The sequence below is a fragment of the Leptopilina boulardi genome, unplaced genomic scaffold, assembly GCF_019393585.1.
Source record: "Leptopilina boulardi isolate dan_hultmark-lab unplaced genomic scaffold, ZJU_Lbou_2.1 LbouV2_30, whole genome shotgun sequence".
Classification (NCBI taxonomy): Eukaryota; Metazoa; Arthropoda; class Insecta; order Hymenoptera; family Figitidae; genus Leptopilina; species Leptopilina boulardi.
This window is the reverse complement of record NW_026137863.1, coordinates 321,476-347,994: the sequence shown is the minus strand read 5'-3', so window position 1 is coordinate 347,994 and position 26,519 is coordinate 321,476. Positions and strand designations below refer to the sequence as shown.

The 26,519-nt window shown below is 27.6% G+C and overlaps 2 protein-coding genes and 1 long non-coding RNA gene across 11 annotated transcripts in view; 1 reads left to right on the top strand and 2 right to left on the bottom strand.

The window, feature by feature from the left end:
* The window catches only part of LOC127282384 (glutamate receptor 1), a 283,556-nt gene that overhangs the window by 53,624 nt on the left and 203,413 nt on the right, over positions 1 to 26,519 (bottom strand). For all 4 annotated transcript variants that reach the window (XM_051306583.1, XM_051306581.1, XM_051306582.1 and 1 more), the window contains 2 exons: positions 17,596 to 17,723; positions 15,801 to 15,930 (listed from right to left, as the gene is read on the bottom strand). In XM_051306583.1, coding sequence (XP_051162540.1) covers positions 15,801 to 15,930; positions 17,596 to 17,723 — 258 coding nt within the window. The remainder of the gene's footprint in view (positions 1 to 15,800; positions 15,931 to 17,595; positions 17,724 to 26,519) is intronic.
* Positions 1 to 26,519, top strand: part of LOC127282404 (uncharacterized) — a 99,421-nt gene that overhangs the window by 39,274 nt on the left and 33,628 nt on the right. The gene's annotated exons all lie outside the window — the stretch shown is intronic.
* Positions 1,555 to 9,464, bottom strand: LOC127282390 (facilitated trehalose transporter Tret1-like). 6 transcript variants are annotated; one of them, XM_051306594.1, is made up of 4 exons: positions 8,874 to 9,464; positions 4,058 to 4,218; positions 2,574 to 3,742; positions 1,555 to 2,486 (listed from the first exon to the last, which is right to left on the bottom strand). In XM_051306594.1, the coding sequence occupies exons 2-4, from the start codon at positions 4,098 to 4,100 to the stop codon at positions 2,295 to 2,297; spliced, it is 1,404 nt and encodes a 467-aa protein (XP_051162551.1). In that variant the 5' UTR covers positions 4,101 to 4,218; positions 8,874 to 9,464; the 3' UTR covers positions 1,555 to 2,294. The 6 variants fall into 6 exon arrangements, with proteins under 6 accessions (XP_051162551.1, XP_051162554.1, XP_051162553.1 ...); XM_051306597.1 differs by lacking the exon at positions 8,874 to 9,464 and adding an exon at positions 8,097 to 8,118; XM_051306596.1 differs by lacking the exon at positions 8,874 to 9,464 and adding an exon at positions 8,020 to 8,107.

Sequence of the window (26,519 nt, the reverse complement as noted above, 5' to 3'; positions counted from 1 at the left end):
TATTCTTTTCGAATATTTATTTTAAATAAAAATTATAATAAATAAATTATTTTAATTTTTTTTTTTAATATTAAATATAAAAATATTATTTTTAATTCAAACATCTTTAACAATTGTACTGATCAACATTTTTTCTTATTTTTAGTATTCAATTTCTTTAACAAAAAAAAATTTTTATTATTGGTGTTTTTCCTTTTTTATAATATATTAATTATATTATTCTTTTTTAAAAATTGAATTTTCAACGAATAAAATAGTAATAGAGTACAAAAATATATTTTTAATTATTTATATATATATTTTTTTATATATTTTAACAAAAAATATATATATATATTTTTTTTATATATATTTTAACAAATGTACTGATCAACATTTTTTCTTATTTTTAGTATTTAATTTCTTTAACAAAAAAAATTTTATTATTGGTGTTTTTCCTTTTTTATAATATATTAATTATATTATTCTTTTTTAAAAAATGCATTTTCAAAGAATAAAATAATTATAGAGTTTAAAAATATATTTTTAATTATGAATATATATTTATATATATTTTTTTATACAAAAAAATATTTATTATTGGTGTTTTTATATTTTTTATATTATTAATTATATTATTGTTTTGTAAAAATTGCACTTTCAACGAATGAAATAGTAATAGAGTACAAAAATATATTTTTAATTATTTATATATATTTTTTTTTATATTTAAACAAAAAAAAATATATATATATATTTTTATATATTTTAACAAAAAAGAATATATATATTTTTATATATATTTTAACAAATGTACTGATCAACATTTTTTCTTATTTTTAGTATTTAATTACTTTAACAAAAAAAATTTTTATTATTGGTGTTTTTCCTTTTTTATAATATATTAATTATATTATTCTTTTTTAAATATTGCATTTTCAAAAAATAAAATAATTATAGAGTTCAAAAATATATTTTTAATTATGTATATATATATTTATATATATATTTTTATATATATATTTTAACAAAAAAATATTTATTATTGGTGTTTTTATATTTTTTTTATTATTAATTATATTATTCTTTTGTAAAAATTGCACTTTCAGCGAATAAAATAGTAATAGAGTACAAAAATATATTTTTAATTATTTATATATATATTTTTTTTTATATATTTTAACAAAAAAAATATATATATATATTTTTATATATTTTAACAAAAAAGAATATATATATATTTTTATATATATTTTAACAAAAAAATGTTTGTTATTTGTGTTTTTCTATTTTTTATATTATATTAATTATATTTTTTTTAAATTGCATTTTTAAATAATATAATAGTAATAGAGTACAAAAATATATTTTTTAGTTATATATAAATATAAAAATATATAAATATATATTTAAATATAAAAATATATATAAAAATATATAAATATGTATAAAAATATATAAATATATATATAAATATATATTTATAAACAAAAAAATATTTGTTATTGGTGTTTTTCCATTTTTTTTAATAATACATTAATTATAGTTTTTTTTAAAAAAAAATTGCATTTTCAAATAATATAACAAAATAATAATACAGTAGAAAAATATATATATTTTAATTATGTTAATTGAATAAATATATTGTTTAAATTCAATATATCTTTCGAGCGTATATTAAATAATTAATTTATGATGTAGTTGTTATAAATGAAATTTTAACACAATCTGCCTCGTCATAATTAAAAGCACATGATACGCAAGAATTGAGAGATTTAAATATTTCTATCGTTAACATATATATTCGGCTTTTGAAATTAATTCTGAAACGAAATAATAATATCAAAATGGTATTTATCGAAATAACTTTGCGATAACGTTATTACATATACTATTGTTATGCTACTATTTATATAGATTAATGTAAAGAGTTTTTGTACAAAGCATACTTTTTTTTACAATAATTAATTTAGAAAATATATTATAATAAAATTAAATTAAAAGAAGATAAATATGTAAAAAAAAAAATGTGTGAAAAGTAAAATTAAGATTTCTCGAAAATTTTCATTATTTTAATTAATCCATCATTATCATCATCATCATCGTCATTGACTTGAAGTGACCTCATTTGATAAAGTTGATAATTAGATGTCACTCGATCTAAGTGTCATCGTAGTTGACTTTTAATTATTCTTTTTTTTTTTCTTCATCTTCTACCAAGTCAAGTTCGATTTTCACGTATAATTAAAGAGTATCTTCTCTCTTTTGCCTTGGGAGGAAAAATTTTTCACCGAGAGCGCACAGAAAGTAATAACTCATGAGCGGACTTTTAAATCAGTTATTTCCCAGCAAGTAGCCTGCTTCTTTCCTTTTAACTCTGTTTGAATTTCTTCCAAGCTCTTCCCTTCAGTTTCAGGTACGTACAAGTAAATGAGGTACGTCACCAGCAAAGTTATCACAGAAAAACTCCAGAAGGCCAAGTACGTTCCGTATGACTTCTCTATTATCTAGAATATGTTTTGAAAAATTATAAATTCACAGAAAAATTAATAATTCTCTTGGAAAAAATTATATTAAAAAAAAAAAAAAATTACCTGATAAAATTCAACTACAATAACCGAGGCAGCCGCGTAGTATAATGCACAGAAAATAGCAGCAGGAACTTTGACATCATTAGGAAATATTTCTCCAATATAAGCGATGGGTATCGGATTTAATGCAAGTCCATAAGATATAACATAAACCACAACACCAACAATTGGTATCCATTTAATATGAGAAACATCGAATCCCTTTATTTCTAATGTAAAAAAAATTGCTACCGTTGCCAATGATATTGCTGCAATTGGTGCCGATATTAATAGTAATAATCTTTTACCAGCAATTTTAACAGTTGCCACACAAATACAACCAGCTGCCACTAAAGTACAACCAGAAATAACAATAATAATATCCACCGAAAATTCATAACCAGCTTTACTAAATGTCTCTGATTGATAAGCTAAAATTGGTGCAGCACCACTTAATGTTAATGCACTCAAAAGAATAATCACAATTCCAAATGCACGTCGACATTCATTTTTTCTATAAACATCTTTAAGTGATTCAAGAAAACTATTATTACCATCACTTTCACTTGAAACAATTCTTTTAATTTCCTCTAATTCTTCATCAACATTTTTACGATTCAATGCCCATTGAAGTGTTCTTTCAGCACTTGTGAGACGATTTTTACGCGTTAAATAAACAGCTGTCTCTGGTAGCCAAATAAAACATAGAAGAAATATTATTGGCACTGAAATAGCAATCATTGACGATGTGAATCGTGAGAAATTAAGACCTAATGCATAAATAATGAGCATTCCAATATTTATTAAAACTGCCATTAGAGTACTTAATAGTCCTCTTGTTTGTTTACTGGTGATTTCACCTAAATAAATTGGTGCCACTGAATAAGTTACACCACAACCAATACCAGCTAACATTCGTCCAATATAAATTGTCGTGACATTTGTCGCTAAACCCAAAAGTATCCAACTACAAACTTTTGGTATTGATGCAGCCAATAGTGTTCCCTTTCTGCCTATTGTGTCCATTAAAAGAAATGGTAACAATGAACCAAGACCAACACCCAAATAGAGAAAATTAATAATCCATCCAGTTTCATGATCTTCGATTGATAATGATTTATCTTCTTTTAATTTTGGTAATAGAGGTGTACTCCAACCTTCGTGAAAACCACTGTCCATTATGAGAAGGTTGCCTGGAAATATTTTTACTTTTACCCCCCAAAAAAAAATTGCAATCTTTGGCAGAATTTTTGTGGGACAAAATTTTCATCTAACAAATGAATCCAATACAGTCAAATTCTGTTTTTCTGTTAGATGAAAATTTTGTCTTAACAAAAATTCTACCTAACTACTTGGCTACTAAAAATTCTGTCGATGTTTCCTTAGATATAATTGTTAGTGAAATAGAAAAATTAATTACGGATTTTAAATTCGAATATAACTTAAGAGTGAGAGAAAGAGGAATTTAGATTGCTTCAAGTTTTTTTTTTTTGATGGAAAATACTTACACACAAGTCCAACTAGAACTTGTCGTAAAAAGGCGTAGTCCATTTTGCCAAGCTAGGGCAGATAAATTCAACTAAGCTCGATAAAGGTTAATGGAAGTATGTATAACGTGGAAGGTTCCCCGTGTCATCTCCTGATCAAGGCAGTATTTTTAAATTCCAATCTGAAAATTTACGTTCTGTACTTGTATGCAGATCACTTTTACAGATCACTGGAGATATAAATACATTCTATTTTTTATGGGATTGAAGCTTTTAAAATTCATGAGTCTCGTAAATATAGTTTTTTTTTTTTTTTTTTTTTTGCCAAAAAAATTCGTTTGAAAATAAGACAGAAAATTAATACCAATTTCCTCGGCATTAATTCTTTTTTTTGTTAATTTCAAAATTTTCTGTTTCTTTTTTGTGGTCTGAAGTTATTTTTAACAATTTAAAAAAAAAGAATTATTATTTGTTGATGGAAAAATATTTCCCCATTTAGAGAAATAATTACACCTTTACATATTGTATAGTGATTCGAGGTTCGTATTATATTGCCATCCATATTTGTCTACAAGGATATTATTAAAAAATATTAATGTAATAAGAAATGAAAATTATAATATAGAAATATAAATTCGTATCTTCCACTTATGTGGAACAATGAGAAAAGAGAAACTGTTTAATTACACTGATTTTATGAATATTATATACTAGGTGATTTTTATGATCCGTATCCCCTAAAAAATTTTAAATCTCTTTTATAAAAACAGAAAGGAAAAAAAATGTCCGGAATATAAAAATTACTTTGTATCAACATTGCAGGAAAAAGTCAGGGAATCCATTATTATTGAAAAAATAATTATAGGTAAATTTTCCATTAAAAAAAATTTCTTTAAATAGTAAACCAAAATTTTAAACTAGGTTTTTCTATTATTTTATTTTTCTATTTGTAATTAGAAAAATTTAATACAAACCGTAACACAAAATACAAAAATTGAAATTATTTTTGATAAAATTTTCTATTTTTAATACATATTTAAAAAAAAAATTAAAATCAGGTGTAAATTTTGATTCAATAAAACTGTCAAAGGGAAAATAAAAACGTGCGAGCTGTCAAAGCCAACTAGATACTGACCAGATTTCCGCTGACATATCTCCTTGTTGATGAACAAGTACATAATAGGGACAGCTATCTATACGGATAGTTAGTGTGCGAATCAACTTGAACTCACGCGGTGACGTATACTGAATTATATGCATGTGTGTGTGTATGTGTGTAATCTCAGAGCAATACCCATGGATTTACGCATGTTCATGACATCTCTGTTACCTCATGACAATAATTATATATCATATATATATATATACACACAAAAACCAATGCAAATTTAATCCCTCATTTCTCGTTTTGTTTATATATATGGCAAATCTGCTCATTTTCATTATCACTTTATTCTCCCTTTTTTGGATTAATTGTGAAAAATTTTAACTCTATACAAAAGTCATTATAATAAAAACTAATTATTTTAATTTTAATATAATTATATAGAAGCATATTAATTCTTAAAAAAAAAAAATTATATAATAATTCACGGGATGTGAAAATAATAAAAAAAAGTGAAAATGAGAAAATAATTAAATAATAAATTACAACTAAAATGGAAATAAAAATAATTTTTTTTCGCCATTGACATGAAAAAGTATCTTTTTTGTGCCTGTTTTGGGCAGATAAAGTAGCACTTTTTAAGGCAGTTCGACTTGGTACCTAAAAAGTACTACTTTACGTGCTTGCCACATAATATACTATTTTTTTTAACTATAAGGGGCCGTCCATAAAATACGTTACCAATTTTTTATTTTTTTAAACCCCCTTTTTTCCCCCCCTAAAATAGGTAACGTAGTTTCTATAACTAAAATGCAAATGTTAAAAATTATTTTATAGTAAATTATAACTAAACTGTAAATAAAAATAATTTTTTTTTTGACTATAACTAAAATGCAAATACTGAAAATAAATTAAATTATAACTAAATTGCAAATGTTAAAAATTATTTTTAATAATTAAGCAATTTTTATATTTAATTAATTATTACTAAAATTTCTATAAATTATTTTTAATAATTAAGCAATTTTTTATTTAATTAATTATTACTAAAATTTCTATAAATTATTTTTAAGAATTAAGCATTTTTTAAATTTAATTAATTATTACTAAAATTTCTATAAAAAAAAAATAAAAATCAATAATATCCAATATTTTATAAATATTTTTCTATGCAAAATTTGTTTCATAAATATGTCAAACTCATGATTTTTATCGATGGCAAAAAAAAACCTTGAGATAGATTTAATAATTTTAAACCCGATCGTGTTTTTTTTTTTTGAAATACGATAATCTTACAGTTTTTTTTAACAATATATTTTTCAAATAAAAAAATTTTTGTAATAAAAAAAATATTTATCACAAAAGAGGATAATTTTTGTAAAATAAAAATTATAAACCAATAATTATGTCATTTAATCGCTATAAGGATGAAATAATTTTTTTTTTCTGCAAAACGAGTATTTTCCAATTTATAATTTTTCGATTATAATTTTTTTAATCGTAGTACAATAATTTTTAAATTATATATGATAATTGTAAAATTATCCACTTTGAAAATTGCTTTGTAATAAAAAAACAAAGAGGTTTTGTTTTTATTATAAAAGTTAATCGATTTATGAAAAGAATAATATTCTTGTCAGTGCGGAAATTAATAAACTGCAAATTTATGAAGATGAATTCGATTTTCGCGATTAGGGTGAATAATATAATTAAGGGCTAATTGATCAGTGAACTAATTAAATTAGGTATGGATCTACACTAATAGGTCTAATTCATAACAGAAATTAGTCAATGATCCTGTGTAATCCTCACCTATACTTGAATTATTATAATTCTCTGTGTCTCAATTGACAAGAGCTTTACCCAAGAATTACATTTTCTGTTGAATAATTTTGTCAAAAAAAAAAAAAAAAAATTCGTCTCAGGGTAACTTTTGCTCTTAATCCAGCCCTGAAAGTTGAACACACTTTTACCGATAACCGATATTTTTATTATTCACTATTTTCAAATATTGAAACAAGTTTTATAAGCGCAGGGCCGGCTTTAAAGGAGGGCGTTAAAATTAAGTAAAACATTTAATTATAAATTCAGAAATTAAAAAAAAAATTTATTTAAAAATTAATTAATTAATTGAATTAATTAATTAATTTATTTAAAAAATTAATTTCAAAGAAATTGAATTTTTATTGATTTCGAAATTTACAATTCAAAAATGCTTTAAAATTCTAAAATGAGTAAATGACTAATAATTTTTACTGTATTACCAATTATTGTAGTTATTATCGTTGGTGAAAAATAATAATAATAATTTTGATGCAATAAAAAATTATTATTCCCCGGTTGCAGCGTGAATGATAATGATCCTTTTCTTTTGTCCCTACTGTTCCCATGGTTTTTTTTTTATTATTAGTGACATTTTGTTATCGAAAAATAAAATCAATGTTTTGACAAAATAAAAACGATTGTCGGTTTTTTTTAATGATTGTCCATATAGACCGCGAAATGCTTGCTTTTGTTATGTGTATATATATGTATATATAATCACATAGACTTGCACAATTGTTACAAATAGCATTGCTAACTTCAATATTTGTATTCTCTTGAATAAATCATAATATCCCATTTCGCTCGAATCATTTTTTTCAAAAACAAATATTTTGTTTATTAAAAAAAGAGGAACAAAGAAAATAGTTTTTTTTTTTTTGTTAGAGATCGGGGCCACAAAATATTTTTTTTCCCAACATTATGAAAACAAAAGAAATATTTTTTTGTTTTCTGTACTAATTTTTCTAAATTTTAGACAAAAAATTGTTTTCCAATTGAAAAACAATTTTTTTTTCCCATTTTGTAATCAACTTTTTTAGATTCTGCGATTTACTTGCGTGAATAAATGTTTTATCCAAGAACGCACAATGTGAAAAGAATCGAGTCTCACTGTGGTAATAAGTCACTTACTCTGATCAAAGAGTTTATATAATCACTGCTTAAATTGACTGTTTCCTAGCAATAATATAATTGAGATTTAAAATTGTTCAAGGAGAAAGGTGTAGTGGGAGTAATATTTTACAGTCGTTCATCTTCAGGTTGTGTTAGATAATGATTTTAAAAATTATATATATACACAGACAGTTTATCATTAAAATAAAGTTAATAATACTAGGGAAAAATAAAGTATATAATTGAGGAAAAGATAATTTAAACAAATTTTTTTTTAAATTAAATTTTTGAAAAAAGATTACAAAATTAATTATTTAATATCAGTTTGAATACAGTAAACCCCTGTTAATTTGGTCCTGACTAATAATAATAATAATTATAATAATAATAATTTTAATAATAATAATAATTATAATAATAATTATTATAATAATAATAATTATTATTATTATTATTTTTATTATTATTCAAATAATAAATTTTTTAAGATAATTTTTTGTATGAAAAATTTACAAATAAATTATATGTGACTCCCTCTGAAGAAAGGGACCTTAGAAACAAACGAATTATAGGTTATGTTTACGATAATTTTACATTTAAAGTTTTTTATTGAAAATAAAAATCAGTTGTTATTTTCATAAGACTTAAATATAAATTTACTATTATATTAAATAAATAAATAATTAGTATTTTGATTGTATTTCCACTTGGAAATTTTAAAACATAACCTATAATTTTTTTTTTGCCTCTAAGGTCCCTTTCTTCAGAACGCGTTACAAATAGAAACTACCGTACCTGTTAATTGTGAAAATTTTTACGAAAAAAAAAAAAATATACTTGAAGAAAATAATCCATTATGTGACACTAAACGTGCTCGATTGTAACGACTTTTTGTAGTTGCAGTTGGTCATTTTTTTTTGTCACAAATGAAATTCGTGTAATTTTTATTGTTTCAATAGTTATAAGAAATCTTGATTGTATGATTCTTATTGTTACGCGCACAGAGTAGTTTTTTTTTTCTCCCTCAACTGTGAGAGAGAAAGAGAGAGAGAGAGAGAGAGAAAAAGAAATGAAGTGAGTGAAAGAGAGTAACACAGACAGACACACACACACAATAGTAGTCGATGATGAATAGGAACAAACTGGCGCGAGTTATTTCGTCGACGTTCATAAATCTTATTTTACCGGAAATACTGTTTCGAGAACTTTGAAAAAAAAAATGTTATTATATTCTTTTTTTTGCAACCAAAAAAATGCAATTTAAAAATTATTTTGCGCACTAGGGAAACAAAAATTAGATATATATATATATGATTATAATTGCAGAGATATGATGATGAAATCGGTATGCGAAATCATGTACAGACATCAGAGTATTTTATTCTTCTTCCTGGCGATATCCTCCACTCTGCCAACCTTCCCTTTCCATTTTACTATATAGCGCGATTCATAAAAGATCGAATGTAAATGTATCCTCTCTCTCTCTATATATACATCCAAGGAACAAACATGAGATTTTCAACTTTTGTTTTTCTCTTCTTTTTTTTCTCTTCTTTTCCCTCCATGAATATGACGCACTTACTCAGGGAATACCTTTTTATAAAAAAAGATCAATGATTTTATTATTCATTTCCTTTTTCTACCAAAAAAATTTTTTTTTTATCCTAAACGTTTATATTTTATTAAAAAAATTTGATTTTTATTTTATTAAAATAATATTATTTTGTATATTTTATATAATATAATTTACATTTATATCAGGACCGGCTATAGATATAGTCCCTCCAGGCGCTAAATCTCTGGGGGACGCTAAAATTTTAACTAGATTCAAAATTGGTTATCAAAAAAAAAATTATAATTATTATATAAATAATTATTATACTTCCATTTTATATAAAAGAAAAAACGAAATTTATTTCACAAAATAATTAAAATTTCATTCTCACTTCCTCCGAATATTTTTATATATACGTATAGTGCGTGAAATATTTTTGTAATGGAATTCAATTTAACAAAAAGTAGGAAATAAAAAGCATTTTCATTATTAAAAATGCTTTCACAAAAACGTAAATTATTTGACAAAAAACAAAACAGTAATGTGAAGAATAAAAGAAAAAAATACATCGATATTTTACGCAAACAAAACGTAAATTAATTAATTAAAAAAAGTTAATTGTTTTCAAATTAATTATAAATTAATACAAAAAAAAAATAATTCTTTCCAAATAAAAGCATGTTTTAAAAACCGTATTATTTATATAATTTTTTTTTTATATATTTATTATTAATATTATTTTTCGTGTATCAAAAAGAAAAAATTTGCGTATTTAGTTTTTTTTTTAAATTTTTTTTGCAAAAAGCGGTTTTAATTTAATAGGAAATTATAATTAAACTGCAAATGAATTTTACGTGACTCTCATTGAATTCATGATCATGGTTGTTGTGTCCTTCGACTCGAACGCAGGTCCTTCACCTTTCTTTCTTTCCCATGTTTTCCTGGTCTGTGTGACGTAGTTTTTATGCGTATCACAAGAAATTCTACACTATAAATGTTTTTTTAAAAAAAGGGGGGAAACACCGGAGATTTTAAATTCCTATCTTTAAAATTGAATCCAGAAAAATATTGTAAAACATTTTCTTTTTTTTCAATATTATTTTTTTTCAAATTATTATTTTTACTTAATTTATAAAATAATAATAAATATTAATAATAATACTAATTATTATTAACCAAAACAATAATTGTTTTGCGTTTGATATGAAATTGTGGTTTACGAACAATTTACCAACAAAGTCTTAATTAACTTGATCATTTCGAGGATCCATGTATATGCTATATGCGGCAAACATTATCAAGTTCCTAATAATAAATAGAGCGAAATTTTTTTATTCGATAAACGATAATAATCAGGTTGATGAAGTTGGACTTTGCGTTTATAACAAGAGCAATTAATTAAAGTATACGGCAAATGACAGAGAAAGAGAGTATGCCCTTGTTGAAGTTGGCGCCGTCTCACATTTATAGTCAAATGTTCCTGGCAGAGAGACAGAGACAGAGAGAGAGAGAGCGATAGAGAAAGAGAAGGTGGAATGTACCTCTAGATAGCGCACAGGGAGTCCCTAAAGTATATTTGCATTTGCATTCGGTAATTAAACTCCTTACCAATTCCGAGGTTCCAGCGGCTTGTCTTATCGGAGTTTGTGCGACTATAGGAGAAACGTACGTTTGACCATTTCAACTTGCAAACATTGTCGAAGAAGCGTGTTTGACAAGACGATCTCAGTTCTCTCGCTCTCCCTCTCTCTCTCTCTTTCTGTACTATGGTTACTATTCTCTGAACAACAAAACTCTACCGTATTCATTATGCAAACACGCGTCCACGTACTTTCTGTTGTTCTTGATGTCGCTCCATGGAATCCCTTTCTGATATTATTCGCGAAACAAATGGCAAATTGGAAAAAAAATTAATTAATCCTATCCCAATGGAGATAAATTAATGTTTTATTCAAATATTATTGTTATTTTTTTTAAAATACATGCTTACGAATACTATTTTTTGTGTCCCATAAAACACTGCCTACAAAAGAGGCGTGTCTTATCAAGATCCACCCCCAAAGGCGTGTTTTTAGTTTGGCCATCCCATAAAGGGGTGTATCTTTTTTTAAATCCTGACCAGAGAGGCGTTTCTTGTAAGTGATCCTCCTATACAGAGGCGTGTCTTATTTAGATCCACCCACGAAAGGCGTATCCTATAAATTATCCTCCTACAAAGAGGCGTGTCTTATTAATATCCACCCACAAAAGGCGTGCCCGATTAAATATTGCCCACAAAAAGGCGTGACTTATGAATAACCCTCCCACAAAGAGGCGTGTCTTATTGGATCCTCTACAAATAGGCGTGACTTATGAATAACCCTCCCACAAAGAGGCGTGTCTTATTAAGATCCTCCCACAAAGAGGTGTGTCTTATTAATAGCCTCCCACAAAGAGACGTGTCTTATTAAGATCCTCCCACAAATAGGCGTGCATTATTAATATCCTTCCACAATGAGGCGTGTCTTATTAATATATCCACCCACAAAAGGCGTGTGTTCTAAAAAATGACCATCCCAGAAAAAGGCGTGTCTAATTAAATCTTGTCCATAAAGAGCTAAATGTGCGTGGCTTACAAAATAATTATTCTTTTCTAATTCCCGGATTAAAAAAATAATTTTGATTTATTATTATTAACGTGGTTTTACATTTGAAGTAATAAAATAGAAAAAAAAGAAATTCGATTTCAAGTATCATATAGTAATTATCTTTAAAAGCAGATTCCTCCTATTTGTAAAGCTTTAACTGGTATAAAAGCCAAGTATCGTTTCAATCTAAAAGTATCGAAATCGAGGCTTCGACTTTGACTGTTTGCTTCTTCAAAAGTGCTTAAACTTTTGCTGGTGTTGTAAAAGTTAAAAGTAACTACTCTGCTTTTAAAGTTGAAATCGTTCAAACTTAGGTCGCCTCAAAGCAGTTCTTTATATGTATATATATCTTTTTTTCTGAAACTTCAATTTGCTTATATTTTATTAAGTATTTAATCATATAATTGCACATCACGTCTTCTAAAAATCTCTTATTAGTCAACAGAAATTGATTATATTTCATTGGTAATCTTGTTGAAAAATAATGCAATTACTTAAAAATATTATTATAAAAATAAAATATGAGTATAAAGAAATAAAGTATATATATATGAGTATCAAAACAATAAATAAAAAAATCATAAAATTGTTAACAGGTTTATAAAAGTTTTATTCCCTCTCGTTAATGTGTTTAACAACCATTAAAAATTGGCAAGTATTTTCCAACTGACATTAAAATTATATGAAAAAAAATAATGATAATAATAATAATAATAATAATTCTATTATGTTGTACTTTACGATATAAACTTAATTAATGAATCATTATTTATCTATGCTTTATAATTTATTACTTTTAATGACTTTAATAAATTAAATTTCTTGTATTTCAAATTAATGTTAAAATAATTTTTATTTAATTTCAAAAAATATGCCATTTTTTTGTTTGTTTTTTTCATATATATATATATATGAAATTTTTTTGTTAGAAAAAATTTTTTATTAAACTTTATCCCTTGACTTGAAAAAGCCTTTGTCAGTGAGGGAAATTAAACAACAACAAAAAATGAAATAGAAAAAAAAAAGAAATGAGTCTTTGTTCTTCGAAACGAACAAGTGCTTTAATTTAATTCATAAAATGTAGACAGAGGGAGAGAGAGAAAGAGAGATAGTGAATTTATTGAGATTTACAGTAACGTTCGTACATGGCCCAAGGTCAACTTTACAATTTACAGCTATACAGGTTTGTCCTTTCGGGCTTTCCGCAAAAGACATTATATACGAAGTAGAAAACATAGGGCCAGAGAACCGCAAGGGAATCCACAGAGTTATTCTATTAGCCGCTAACACGGGACTCGGGTGTCCTCTTTAATTCATATTAATGGCGTACACTCGTATTTTCTCGTACAAATGTTTACTTTCTATTCTCTAAGAGTTAAAAGATCGTCATTATTATACCATTATTATTATATATTTCGAGATAGAGAATACAACAACATGCAAAACTAGTAGTTACGCTTTTCAGGTTTTCATATCATACCCAAAAGCCAAAAAAAAAATTCCCATATTTTCAAATTAATTCCCATTATTCGCGGTGAAAACTTATCACACCATTGCGGTGCGAACACATTTTTTTTTAAACATTTTACGTATGCACGAACAATAATCCCCAGGACACATACAGGAGGGGGGGAGGGGGAGGGAGATTATTCAAAACAATAAGAGATAATCTCCACTCAACTATCGCAAAACTTTGATAATGACTGCTATCAAGTATCGATACTCCAATTTATTAAGGGATATATAGTTTCCGATATCTCGTTGTCGATGAATTTTCGCATAACGAAATTCTAGCACCGAGAGCAAGTGATTATTCCTTAATGCCAATGTTTTATTTATGCAAACGGTAATTGTATCCTTTATATATAGAGTCGCTTCCAATTTCATCGGAAAGAAATTGATTTTTTTTTAAATTTTACATAGAATAAATGCTCTTTAATTATCTATTTTAATAATTCTGCTACTAAAAGGATAATTAATTTTTATTGTTATTTTTTAATATATTAAAAAGTCTTATAGAAAGATGCTCTGTATTCTATGAAAAAGATCTAGAAAGAAATGTGTCTTAAAATAATCCTCATTTACAAACCTCCCACAAAGAGGCGTGTTTTATTAAGCTCCGCCCCAAAAAGGCGTATATTGTACATGATCCTCCCACAAATAGGTGTGACTTATAAAGAACCCTCCCATGAGGGGTTGTGTCTTATTAAGATTCTCCCACAAAGAGGCGTGTCTTATTAGGATACTCCCACAAAGAGGCGTGTCTTATTAGGATCCTCCCACAAATAGGCGTGGCTTATAAATTACCCTCCTACAAAGAGGCGCGACTTATTAGGATCTTCCCACAAATAGGCGTGGTTTATGAATGACCCTCCCATAACAAGGCGTGACTTATTAGGATCCTCCCAGAAATAGGCGTGGTTTATGAATGACCCTCCCATAAAGAGGCGTGACTTATTAGGATCCTCCCTAAAATAGGCGTGTCTTATTAAGATCATCCTAAAAAGAGGCGTGTCTTATGAATACCCCTCCCATGAAGGGTAGTGTTTTATTAAGATCCGCCCAAAAAATGTGCATCTTGTTAAGGATTCTTCTACAAATAAGCGTGTCTCGTGAATAATTTTGGGTGTGTCTTATTTAAACACCTCCTACAAAAGGGCGTGTCTAATAAAAATATCCTCCTGTATAAATGAATATAGCTACAAAAAAAGTAGTCTCTTAAAAAATGGGCGTGTTATATAAACACATTCTTTCCTTAAATGGGCGTGAATTATAAAATTACTCCTATAAATCGCAGTGGCATATAAAATGTCCTCCCATAAAGGGCGTTGCTCATATAAATCCCTCTTCTATGTTGGTGGAACTTGATCATATGAATTTTTAGTAAGCTTATTTTGTTGACTTTATCGCTTCTCTCTCTGTTTTATTTCTTCCAATAAAGATTCTTGTAAACTAGTAAGTTACAAACATATTTCAGTTTAAATTGCAAGGCACTATTTATATTGCAAGAAAATATTTTTTAAAAAAAAGGAAGTGGGGGGAGAAATATTTTGTCTTTTTATTGCAAAACGGATATACCAATTCATGTACATAAATATAAGACTTTAAATGACGATTTATGACAAAATGTAATTCTACGGGTATATATAAAAATGTTGTGTCTGTCTATATATTTCATATATAGTGTGTTAGGAGGGTTATAATATATATATGGATTCGAGGTAAAAGAGCCACTCGTTTCTAGATATAGTTGATCGTATAACTGCATGTGTGGAAACTGTAGTAAACGTTCGAAGTTGACTCCCTTGAGTTTGCTTAAAAGTCACATATACTCACGCCGCCCTTCTTGAAATGCATACCGATTCTACTATTTCCTATATATATATATATATTATATTGGCTAAAGGATGTTGGGTCACAGGAGAATAGGACTAAAAAATAAAAATACAAAAAGACGCAAACCTGTGTTGATTTTTTTTATATAAAATTTTTTGTGTAAAAAAAAGTTAATAGTTTACACAAAAAAAAATAGAAACTTACCGTCATGAGAATCATAGAGGTAGACAATTTTTTTCCATTTATAGTATTGAACAGTGTCAATGATGGCTCGATGATAATCCGGTCGCATACTTATTGCAAAATCATTAACGCCTGACGATGGCGTTAATACCTGGAAAATATATTAATTAATATGTTTATCATAAAATCTATTGATTACATTGTTAGTCATTTTTTTTTTTGCAAAAAATAAAAAAATTTGTTTTTACATTATTAGGAATTTTAATTAAAACATTTATGTTACATTCATTGAAATCAAATATTATAGTAAACAAAAACAAAAAAAAAAGAAAATAGTCTTCTTTATAATTCTTATCCTTCGCACTTTGGAATTTACGACACTTGACGATGATTTTTACTGCCATGGTATATGCCAAGCAATAAATAACGACGAACCGTAATAATAATTACAGTCGAGTACTAACTGCCAGAAAAAAAAGCGGGGAAAAAATGCCTCTTAAAATTTTTTCCTACCTCACAAATCTGTCTCTTCCGCTTTACCGTAAAAAAAATACATTTAAGTGAATCAAATTTTTTTTTTATACCTCAATTTACAAAAATAAATATAAAATAATTTTTTTTAAATTTTATTTACCGAAATTTTGATTTTAATTTTTAAATATTTTTTTTATATAAAAATTGTTTTTTTTATGATCAAAAAAAAAAATTAAGTGACCTTGGATCAATTTTTTAATTAATAATTATATTATGATGGACGTTTAATATATTCCTAAAGGTCACATAACGTTTTTCTCCTCTCGGAAATAGATGTTTAAAATAATTTCTTAGTTAATTAGACAAAGTGTAGTAAATTATTTTTCAAAGTCAATAAAATAACGTTGCATTCTAATAATTATTGAACCGCATCGTCAGAAAAATGTTGAAGAGAAAAAAAAAAAAAAACCTGTTGTTGCAACATTCTACCGCTACACGTAATATATATATATCTATATAACTAACTCTCAACTCATTAATGCAAGAATACAATTAATTAAAATTATCCAGCAATTACATATCACGTGGAGTGTACTTTTTGTTATGCATTTATTTTTCCACGATAAAAGCGAAAAATTTCAGAATTTTTTTTTTTTAATTTCTCATGATCAAAACAAAAAAATATTTTTAATTAAATTTTTTTGAATATAAATTAAAATTTAAAGGTAAAATAGAAATGATAAGGGAAAATAAATAAATAAAAGAGAAATATTAAGAGGTAATAGAAATTTTTTATCGGTAAAAGAAATAGATTAATTTGAAACGTTATTGAACGAAATATTTTCAATCACTTTGTATTGGATTGTTTTTTTTTTTTTTTTTTTTTTTATGACATTGAATTACAAAAAATGAAACACTTGAAATAAAAAGCTTTTGTACGCTTTTTCTAATTAAAACAGTTTTCCATGTATAGTCCTTAATTAAAAATTGTATCAATTATAAACATTAAAGAGAGAAAACCCTTGTCATACATTCTCTTCTATATCAATTGTTTTCTTAACGTTTTTTTTTTCCCTGAAGCAAAATTAAGTAAAATTGTGTGCATGAGAAAAGTTATAACAATTTTTTTTTATGAATAAAAATTTTTTTAAATGAAAATTTTCTCTAATGAATTTAATTTTATAAAATAAAAAGCGGGAAAAAATATATATTTAATTAAAATAATTAAAAGGGGAAAATTGTGTTGTGATATCACAGCAATGAAAGGGAAAATAAATAGAAAATAATTAAAAAAAATGTAGGGAATTTAATTTAATTAATTAAAGAAGAAATTATGTCTTACCTTTTCCGGAAACCATGGTGTCACGAATGGCATCTGGAAAGTGTTACTATAAGAGTGCAAAGTGTCGAACGAATCGGGACTCACGGCGCCCAACATTGAAAAAACGCCTCTATTGAACTGTGTACAAACTGTAATCAAAAGATTGAAAAAAAAACACATTTTTAGAGAAAGGAATATTTCACCATTTATTAACAAAGACCGACCTTATACAATTCTATGATTTCAAAAGTCCACAAACCATTCACTATATCATATTTGAAAAAATTTATAAACAAGTTTTATAAGAATACGTAAATTTTTTTTTTACATCACTTTTTATATTTTTTTTTTTATATTCGCCTCAGGCGCTATTTTCTCTAAAGTTGCGTCCCTTCGTATAATAAATATAGAAAATTATTTTTTTAATTTAATTTTTATTCATTTTGTTAGTTAAAATTTTTTAAAATTCGAATTTAAACAATTTTACTAACATTTTTTTTTTCCTTTGGATAGAAATCAAGGTATCTTGAAAAAAAAATTGAAATAAAAAAGAAAGGCCAAATTACTTTTTCGTTATTAAGATGCTAATTTTAATGACTTAGGTAATGGTGTTTTTTTGCCCCCCCCCTTTTGTGATCGATTAATAATCAATTATACCGTTACATTATCGAACCGTAATTATTTATTATTGATCAACAATTATTTATTTATTGGCATTTATTATCGATCAATTATGAGTAATTAAAAGCAAAAAAAAAAGTTCTAATTGCAACTGTTTTAATTAGATTTTTTTTTCTTATAATTTTTCCTTACAATTTTTCCTTATAATTTATTACTTTTTTATTTTATAATTAGAAATATATATCAATTATATTAATGGATAATAATAAATATAAAATTTTCCATTTAATTTGAAATAAAAACATTTTTCAAAAAGAAGCAAAACATGAAAATTAAAGCAAAAAAAAATTATCAGAAGAAGGAAAAAAAAATTTTTTAAACAGAAGATGAAACGAAAATAATAATAATAATTTATGCACTTAATTACACATTGCAAGAGAAAATTCTCTTTTTAATTTCTAAAAAAAAAGGAAAAAAATAAAATTTCCCTGACAATGAGTATGTGTTTACAATATTTCTATTGAAATTTTTATTTGAAATTTAAACTGAACCACATGTAAAATGAATATAACACCGGATCATTACATCGTTACGTCAGGACCATTATAACATGGTATCTCATGTAAATAAATGTATATATATATAATTCTATATATATATATATATGTACATGTACACAAAATCCGATGGACATTCGCTGAGCACACTGGACGTATAATTGGATCGGAAAGTGTACTCTGCAGGGCAAAAGAGAACAATACACTTTTATCTCATGAAAATACGATTTTTCCTGATCCTGCGGTAATTCCATAGTGCATTCTGGGTCGCTCTTTGTCTGATCTTCAATTTTTTTTTTCTTCTCTTTTTTTTTGCAAGTAACGATGTTACAAAGAAAAAGAAGAAGAAGAAAAGAGGAAGGAAAATTCCCTCACCACAAGATCGATTTCACAAGTTACATGTTAAAAAACTTTTTTTTTTTTTTTTTTTCCTTCACAAAATGGGTCAAGTTTAAAGGCTTAACGATATCACTTCCTTTTTCTATATCAAGATGAAAAATCATGAACGAGTACATCAAAGCTCTATCAGGAACCTTTTATCTCACCCGCACTAGTTTAATATTAATTTCTCAAAAAGGGATTTTTTGTGTGTCTTAAAATTTACAATATTTTTCCTATCTTAATTTTTTGGGGGAAAAATTTTTAAGAATTTTTTGATATTTCAAAAATAAATGAAAAATTTTATTTTATAATTTTATAATTAAAATATTTGATTGCAAACAAATGTATAATATCAAAATTTAATACTAGTAATTTTTTTTTTCTTTTTTTTTGCATCTCATTTTAACCGAAAAATATTTTTCACGTGAAATTCAATATTTTCATAACCTACCCATTTCGTGTGTATAAAGAGGTATTACATTTTCTCGTTGTTACTGCAATTCGCGTATAAATTCATTAGAAAAAACTCATTTGAAAATTATGGAAGATTATATTTTATATTCACGCTTCACGATGGATTGTCGTAAAAAAAAAAATTTTTTTTTTTTAACACGCTACAATATATTTTTTTTTTTATCAGAGGCGCATAAAAATCAAATTATTAAAAAGAAAAAAATTATCTCTACAGTTGATAATAAACATTTTAATACGATCAAAAATCATATACGAAATAACAGATTTTAAAAATTAAAAATTAATTTAACTGTAAAATAATTTTCTTCAAAAGAAAATTTTAATATAATTTTTATTATTATTATTACTATTATTATTATTACTATTATTATTATTACAAATATTATTATTACTATTATTATTATTACTATTATTATTATTACTATTATTATTATTACAAATATTATTATTACTATTATTATTATTACTATTATTATTACTATTATTATTATTATTATTATTATTATTATTATTATTATTATTTTCCCCTTTCATAAATATTAACAAAAAAAAAATGTTTTCTTTTCTTTACAGTAATTTTATTTTAAATCAATTTGTTGATTTATTCATTTTAAAAATATCCTATAAAGTGTTAGACTGTAATATAAATTTACATAGCGGAAGTAACATTAATGTTTTGCAAATGGCGCAGAGAGTAAAGAGAGAGAGAGAGAGAAAGAGACTGTTTCAAGAAAACAAATTAAATATGCAATGAGGAAAATGTCTTTAGACTATAGAATCGGAATTGTTGAAACTCTCTATTGTTTTAAACTGGAAATCTTTAGGAAAATATATATTCAAAAGACAAATCGTATCTGGATGCTTTGTAAAGTATATGCATATATATATATAGAAAGATAATAAATTACTGATTAAATGCAATGTACATGCATTTCATCTTAAACAGAACACAAAATGCAAAATAGAGAAATAAAATAATTCATTACGTTTAAATCTTTGCAAAAAATTATACAAATTTTTTCATAAAAAAAAAATTAAATAAATTGTTATTAATTTAGAGTAAAAATAGATTTAAACGAAGGCGTAAAAATAAATTCAAATTTATGGTCAAAATAGATTCAAGTACAGAGTTAAAAAAGGTTCAAGTGCAGGGTCGAAAAAATACTGATTTTGGTTCAAAATTGCTTCAAGTGCAAGGTAATGATTTTGGATAAAAATAGGTTCAAGTGCAGGGTAAACTAGGTTCTGATTTTGGGTCAATGTAGGTTCAACTGCAGGGCTATAGTACGTTCAAATGTAGGGTCAAAATAGGTTCAAGTGCAGGATCAAAGTAGGTTCAAGTACAAAGTAAATTTGGTTCTGATTTTGGGTCAAAATAAGTTCAAGTGCAAGGTAAATTCAGTTCTGATTTTAGGTCATTGTAAGTTCAAGTGCAAAGTTAAAGTAGGTTTAAAATAGGTTCAAGTGCAGGGCTAAAGTAGGTTCAAATGTGGGATAAAAATAGGTTCAAGTGCAGTGTCAAAGTAGGTTTAAGTACAGGGCAAATCATGTTTTGTCTTTGGGTCAAAATTAGTTCAAGTGCAGGGCTAAAGTAGGTTCAAATGTAGGGTCAAAGTAGGTTCAAGTACAAAGTAAATTTGGTTCTGATTTTGGGTCAAAATAAGTTCAAATGCAAGGTAAATTCGGTTCTGATTTTGGGTCATTGTAGGTTCAAGTGCAGGGTCAAAATAGGTTCAAGTGTAGGGTTAAAGTAGATTCGAAATAGGATCAAGTGCAGGGTAAATTAGGTTCTTATTTTGGGTCATTGTAGGTTCAAGTGCAGGGTCAAAATAGGTTCAAGTGTAGGGTTAAAGTAGTTTCGAAATAGTATCAAGTGCAGGGTAAATTAGGTTCTGATCTTGGGTTATTGTAGGTTCAAGTGTAGGGTCAAAATATGTTCAAGTGCAGAGTTAAAATAGGTTCAAAATGGGTTCAAGTGCAGGGCTAAAGTAGGTTCAAATGTAGGATAAAAATACGTTTAAGTGCAGTGTCAAAGTAGGTTCAAGTACAGGGTAAATCATGTTTTGTTTTTGGGTCAAAATAGGTTCAAGTGCAGGGCTAAATTAGGTTCAAATGTAGGATAAAAATAGGTTCAAGTGCAGTGTCAAAGTAGGTTCAAGTACAGGAAAAATTCGGTTCAGATTTTGTGTCAAAATAGGTTCAAGCGCAGGGTAAATTAGATTCTGATTTTGGGTCATTGTAGGTTCAAGTGCAGGGTCAAAATAGGTTCAAGTGCAGGGTTAAAGTAGGTTCGAAATGGGTTCAAGTGCAGGGTTAAAGTAGACTCAACGGTAGGGTCAATGTAGGTTCAAGTGCAGGGCTAAAGTAGTTTCAAATGTAGGATAAAAAAAGGTTCAATTGCAAGGTTAAAGTAGGTTCAAGTACAGATAAATTCGGTTTAGATTTTGTGTCAAAATAGGTTCAAGCGCAGGGTAAATTAGGTTCTGATTTTGGGTCATTGTAGGTTCAAGTGTAGGGTTAAAGTAGGTTCGAAATAGGTTCAAGTGCAGGGTGATTTAGGTTCTGATTTCGGGTCAATGTAGGTTCAAGTGCGGTGTCAAAGTAGGATCAAGTGCAAGTTCAAAGTAGGTTCAAGTGCTGAATGAAGTAGATTCCAATTTTATGTAAAAATAGTTGAAAGTGTATGATTAAAGTTTAAAATATATAGGATCAAAAAATTAAAATTCCCTTATACGTTCAACATCAAAACAAATATCCTTTCTCGAGTTCGCACTTTGAATAAGGTGTCGCGCAATGAGGACCATTGTGATTTTCATGTGAAATGGAAGCTTTAGTCACACAGCGCGAGTGATAAATTTGAGATATGGCGTCACGTCGCGTCGCGGAACGCAAAACCGGGATTAATAATGACGAGAGAACGCAAAGGGACAGCCTTGACCAAGGCGAGCCGTATATCATGGGTCAGCCCATTATGCTTATGAATATAAACGTACCCTTGGGGGGAGGGAAAGGATTCTCTCTCTCTCTCTCTCATTCTACAACGATAAATGCCACACTACTAAAGCAACTTGCTGCTGGATCTCGGAATTTCAGCAACGCTTGCGAAACCACGAGAAATGGTCTAAAATACCATTTCAAGTTCACAGACACACAAAAGAATAATTAAATTTGATTAGGCCATGCATAATTTTCACAAAATTGCATGTGTAAAGGATGATCATAAAAGCGTTTAATAGAGCGTTATGTCTGTTATTCATTCTGAAGATTAACAAATTTTTTACCCATTCTGAAAAAAAAAAATTGGAATTATATTTTTTTCTTTTATTTTCAACAGAAAAATTTAAATTCTGAATCTAATTATATTTTGTTACGTCTACAAAGTGCTCAGTGAAGCGCGTTTAAATTCTATTTGAACAATATAAGTAGAAACTTGACCCTATCTCTAAAGTATCCGTAAACTACGAAACTAGAAGATCAAAGAGCCAGTTTCTCCAACAGCTGTAGCTATTAGGTTTAGGATGCACTGAAGTCCACAACAGCAGATGGTCAAGGGGAGTTATCGACTCTATATATTGGTTTCAACTAAACAAGTTATCGTCTGTTATTATATCAACATTGCGCTACTATATATATATATAGATATTGCTTGGTATATATGTACATATATATATATTGAAAGAGAGGGGTGAGGGGGGGAGGGGGTATGGATAGTGTCGTGCTAATGATGCCAGAGAAGTTTGCACAGTGTTGTAGACGGGCGTTATACATCCGCGGGCATATACGATAATACCCAGTGTCAGATGATATCGATCTTCACAAGCAAAAGCAATTTCCCTTTTCTTTAGAAGAAGAAGAGAAAACTGGCTGATGTACCATTTTGATTATTGCCCCACACATTCAAATGACTTGGTTTGTTTCCCAGTAAAACGATTTTTCTTCTCGCATTTACATTTTGCACGTTTTCACTATTATTCTTTGCATTTTTTTTTTTAAATGACATTGAAGAAGTAGTAATCATAATTTTTTTTTTCGTATAATTTTAATTTGATTTTGCATAAATCGATTGAGCTGACAATATAATGGGGGATGGCACTGTCTTTAAAGACATTATCCCCGCGCATAGTTTGATCTCTTCATCTAAGCAACTAAGCTTAAGACGATTATTATTAGGCACTCAATCAAATAGCTCTTGGCATTACAAAGTTTTAATGAAGAAGCAATAATTGCTCTTCAAAGTTGGAATGTATTGATTGATAAAGGAGATTTCGAAATTTCTACTCTGGAAAATATTTTTTTGAGATAAAAAAGAGAAGGTATTGATGACAAATTAGCGATCTCTCTCTCTCTCACTCTCTCTCTCTCCAGTTTTGGAATATATAAGGGGGTCAAACAGGAAACCCAGGATATCGTAGATACATTTAGCAATACAGGGAAACAACTAATTCCAACTACAATTCACAAACCATTTAACTCTGTAACTTGTTCTATCACGCATGTTTCTATTTGTCCCTTTAGTCACATCAACAATTTACATGCAAACGATGCGCATCTACTATTGTAACACATTCTGTTATTGCCTCTATATATATATGTGTAGAATTTCAGAATCCCGTAAACACCTTGTAAACTATGTGCATAACTTTCTGATTGTAATATTATAATACTGTAAATCTTGAAAATTTAACTTTTAACAACACTTGATGTCAAGAATACATTTCTGCAATTAGTCATTTTTATCGTAATGTAAAAAAAAACAAGTAACGGTTGCTGTGGAAATTGTTGCTATAGTAACTAACTATTGCCCTAGTAACTTCTGCCCTAGTAACTAACTGTTACCAAAGTAACTTCAGCCCTAGTAACTTCTGCCCTAGTAACTAACTGTTGCCATAGTAACTTCTGCCCTAGTAACTAATTGTTACCAAAGTAACTTCAGCCATAGCAACTTCTGCCATAGTAACTTCTGCCCTAGTAACTAACTGTTACCAAAGTAACTTCAGCCCTAGTAACTTCTGCCCTAGTAACTAACTGTTACCAAAGTAACTTCTGCCATAGTAACTTCTGCGATAGTAACTTCTGCCATAGTAATTTCTGCGATAGTAAGTTCTACCATAGTAACTAACTGTTACTACAGTAACTTCTGCCATAGTAACTAACTGTTACCAAAGTAACTTCAGCCATAGTAACTTCAGCCCTAGTAACTTCTGCCCTAGTAACTAACTGTTACCATAGTAACTTCTGCCATAGTAACTAACTGTTACTACAGTAACTTCTGCCATAGTAACTAACTGTTACCAAAGTAACTTCAGCCCTAGTAACTTCTGCCCTAGTAACTAACTGTTACCATAGTAACTTCTGCCATAGTAACTAACTGTTACTACAGTAACTTCTGCCCTAGTAACTAACTGTTGCCAAAGTAACTTCAGCCATAGTAACTTCAGCCATAGTAACTTCAGCCCTAGTAACTTCTGCCCTAGTAACTAACTGTTACCAAAGTAACTTCAGCCCTAGTAACTTCTGCCATAGTAACTTCTGCGATAGTAACTTCTGCCATAGTAACTTCTGCCATAGTAACTAACTGTTACTACAGTAACTTCTGCCATAGTAACTAACTGTTACCAAAGTAACTTCAGCCATAGTAACTTCAGCCATAGTAACTTCAGCCCTAGTAACTTCTGCCCTAGTAACTAACTGTTACCAAAGTAACTTCAGCCCTAGTAACTTCTGCCATAGTAACTTCTGCGATAGTAACTTCTGCCATAGTAACTTCTGCCATAGTAACTAACTGTTACTACAGTAACTTCTGCCATAGTAACTAACTGTTACTACAGTAACTTCTGCCATAGTAACTAACTGTTACCAAAGTAACTTCAGCCATAGTAACTTCAGCCATAGTAACTTCAGCCCTAGTAACTTCTGCCCTAGTAACTAACTGTTACCAAAGTAACTTCAGCCCTAGTAACTTCTGCCATAGTAACTTCTGCGATAGTAACTTCTGCCATAGTAACTTCTGCCATAGTAACTAACTGTTACTACAGTAACTTCTGCCATAGTAACTAACTGTTACTACAGTAACTTCTGCCATAGTAACTAACTGTTACCAAAGTAACTTCAGCCATAGTAACTTCAGCCATAGTAACTTCAGCCCTAGTAACTTCTGCCCTAGTAACTAACTGTTGCCAAAGTAACTTCAGCCCTAGTAACTTCTGCCCTAGTAACTAACTGTTACCATAGTAACTTCTGCCATAGTAACTAACTGTTACTACAGTAACTTCTGCCGTAGTAACTAACTGTTACTACAGTAACTTCTGCCATAGTAACTAACTGTTACCAAAGTAACTTCAGCCATAGTAACTTCAGCCCTAGTAACTTCTGCCCTAGTAACTAACTGTTGCCAAAGTAACTTCAGCCCTAGTAACTTCTGCCCTAGTAACTAACTGTTACCATAGTAACTTCTGCCATAGTAACTAACTGTTACTACAGTAACTTCTGCCATAGTAACTAACTGTTGCCATAGTAACTTCTGCCATAGTTACTGTTGCCATACCAAAACTTTGTATAAATTTTCAAACTTTAGTTAAAATTCTCTACAATAATTAAATATAGAATAGTTCAATTAAATTTTCACCCTCCCCCTTGAAGATAAATTATACTAATGATCAAAATAAAAAAAAAACGTTTCTTTTTACCAAAATTTATTATGCCCCCTTAATTTTCTGACTTCCAAAACAGTTGTCGTTCCTCTTTCTCTAGAATCATTTTTTTTTCGGTTAACTTTGTCACTAATAGATTTTTGGCATGTGGGGAAATTAATTTGTAATCGTAAACTATGCCCTTATTTTGTCGTTGACATATATATATATATTGAAAGTAAGGGTATGTTGGTGATATAGAGATATTGTATATAAGATTCTT